Below are 1,363 nucleotides of genomic sequence, written 5' to 3'. Positions count from 1 at the left end.
ATATCTAATTTCTTGCTTCCACCATCCGCAAAGTCGATCTGTGTGAAGCGACGTTTCATCAAAAGGGCAAAAAAGCGTAAATGCGAAAGCCAAGTTGAACGTTTGATCAACCAAACAAATACTCCATATTTGACTTGAAATGATATTTAATTTCTTTTAATTGAAAATAAAAAGAGATTAAAACGAATTAATTACGTTGAAGCAGTACTAAAAAGAGTTGTATATTGCTGTAGCCCACGTATGCAATCTTATCCTCATTTTCATATGTCTTTACATTAAATACTTCAACCCCAACACCCACTCCTTTATCATCAAAAGCATTTCTATTCTCTTTTATCAAAGCTAATAATATCATCAACAATGGCAACTTCATTTTCTTGTTTCTGTTCTGCTTCACTTCAATCATCTGTTAATCGGGTAAATCCCGACTTGACCCGAAAAAACCCAACTTCCGGGTCATCCTGGTGGACCCCACTTTTTGGTTGGTCCTCTGAACCGGACTATATCGTTGATTCCGGTTCTAGCAGTATTATCAAAACCGGGCCGATCAGGGAGGTTTCGGGTCTAAAATCGGATCTAGAAACGGGTCATAGCAGATCCAAGTTCCAGCCTGGATGTTTCACGGAAGAGAAGGCAAAAGAGCTAAGGAGAAAGACGATGCAGAGCTCTAATTTCCATGATATCATGTACCATTCTGCAATTGCATCTCGTCTTGCGTCAGATGTTTCCGGTCGGTGACAAAATCGCCGCAGATTTGTTGGTGTTCTTTTTTGCTGCCAAAGTAATCTGCCGACTTGAAAATGTTTTTTTTTTCTTTTCTAGTTTTTATGAAATAAAGATTTGACGACTTGAAAATGTATGGAATGTTAGTTATTATTGGCAAAAAAATTCCTTAGATATCTATGGAGCAAATCTTAAGTTATTTTGTTGATGTTTAGAACTATTGTTAATATTATTGATTTTCGGACCTTAAACTTTGCTTTTAAAATTGAACTCCTTTTAAATTTTGAACAATAATCAAATTTTCTCTTTTTATCTTATGCATTATCTATTTTATCTTTATTATATCATATCTATTTAATATTTTTTCATATTATATATAATTTATTTTTTAACATAAATATTTATAATGTTTTTTAAAATTCTTTAACATTATAAGTAGAATAATATTTTTAAAAATTTATATCAAAATTTAATATTATTCTTATAATCGTTATTTTAATATAATATGCATTAAGTATGTGTATATGTGTGTATATGTAAATTTTTTCTTTTCTTTATTATTTTACTCCATGCGTTTTATATTACTTGAATTAAAAAAATTAATTAAAAATATTTTACCAAACTAACATTATTAATAATA

At 30.2% G+C, this 1,363-nt stretch overlaps 1 protein-coding gene across 1 annotated transcript; it reads left to right on the top strand.

Annotated features, from left to right (window-relative positions):
- Nucleotides 1-233: 233 nt before the first annotated feature.
- LOC129888733 (uncharacterized) lies at nt 234-897 on the top strand. The gene has a single exon (XM_055963723.1). It carries the CDS (start codon nt 361-363, stop codon nt 736-738), a length of 378 nt encoding a protein of 125 aa, XP_055819698.1. The 5' UTR covers nt 234-360; the 3' UTR covers nt 739-897.
- Nucleotides 898-1,363: the final 466 nt, after the last annotated feature.

Source organism: Solanum dulcamara, chromosome 1 (assembly GCF_947179165.1).
Source record: "Solanum dulcamara chromosome 1, daSolDulc1.2, whole genome shotgun sequence".
Taxonomy (NCBI): domain Eukaryota; kingdom Viridiplantae; phylum Streptophyta; class Magnoliopsida; order Solanales; family Solanaceae; genus Solanum; species Solanum dulcamara.
This window is presented reverse-complemented; position numbering and strand designations above follow the sequence as displayed.

Bases quoted from the DNA above. Each gene is read 5' to 3' on its own strand.
- LOC129888733 (XM_055963723.1), top strand. From the start codon at position 361: ATGGCAACTTCATTTTCTTGTTTCTGTTCTGCTTCACTTCAATCATCT.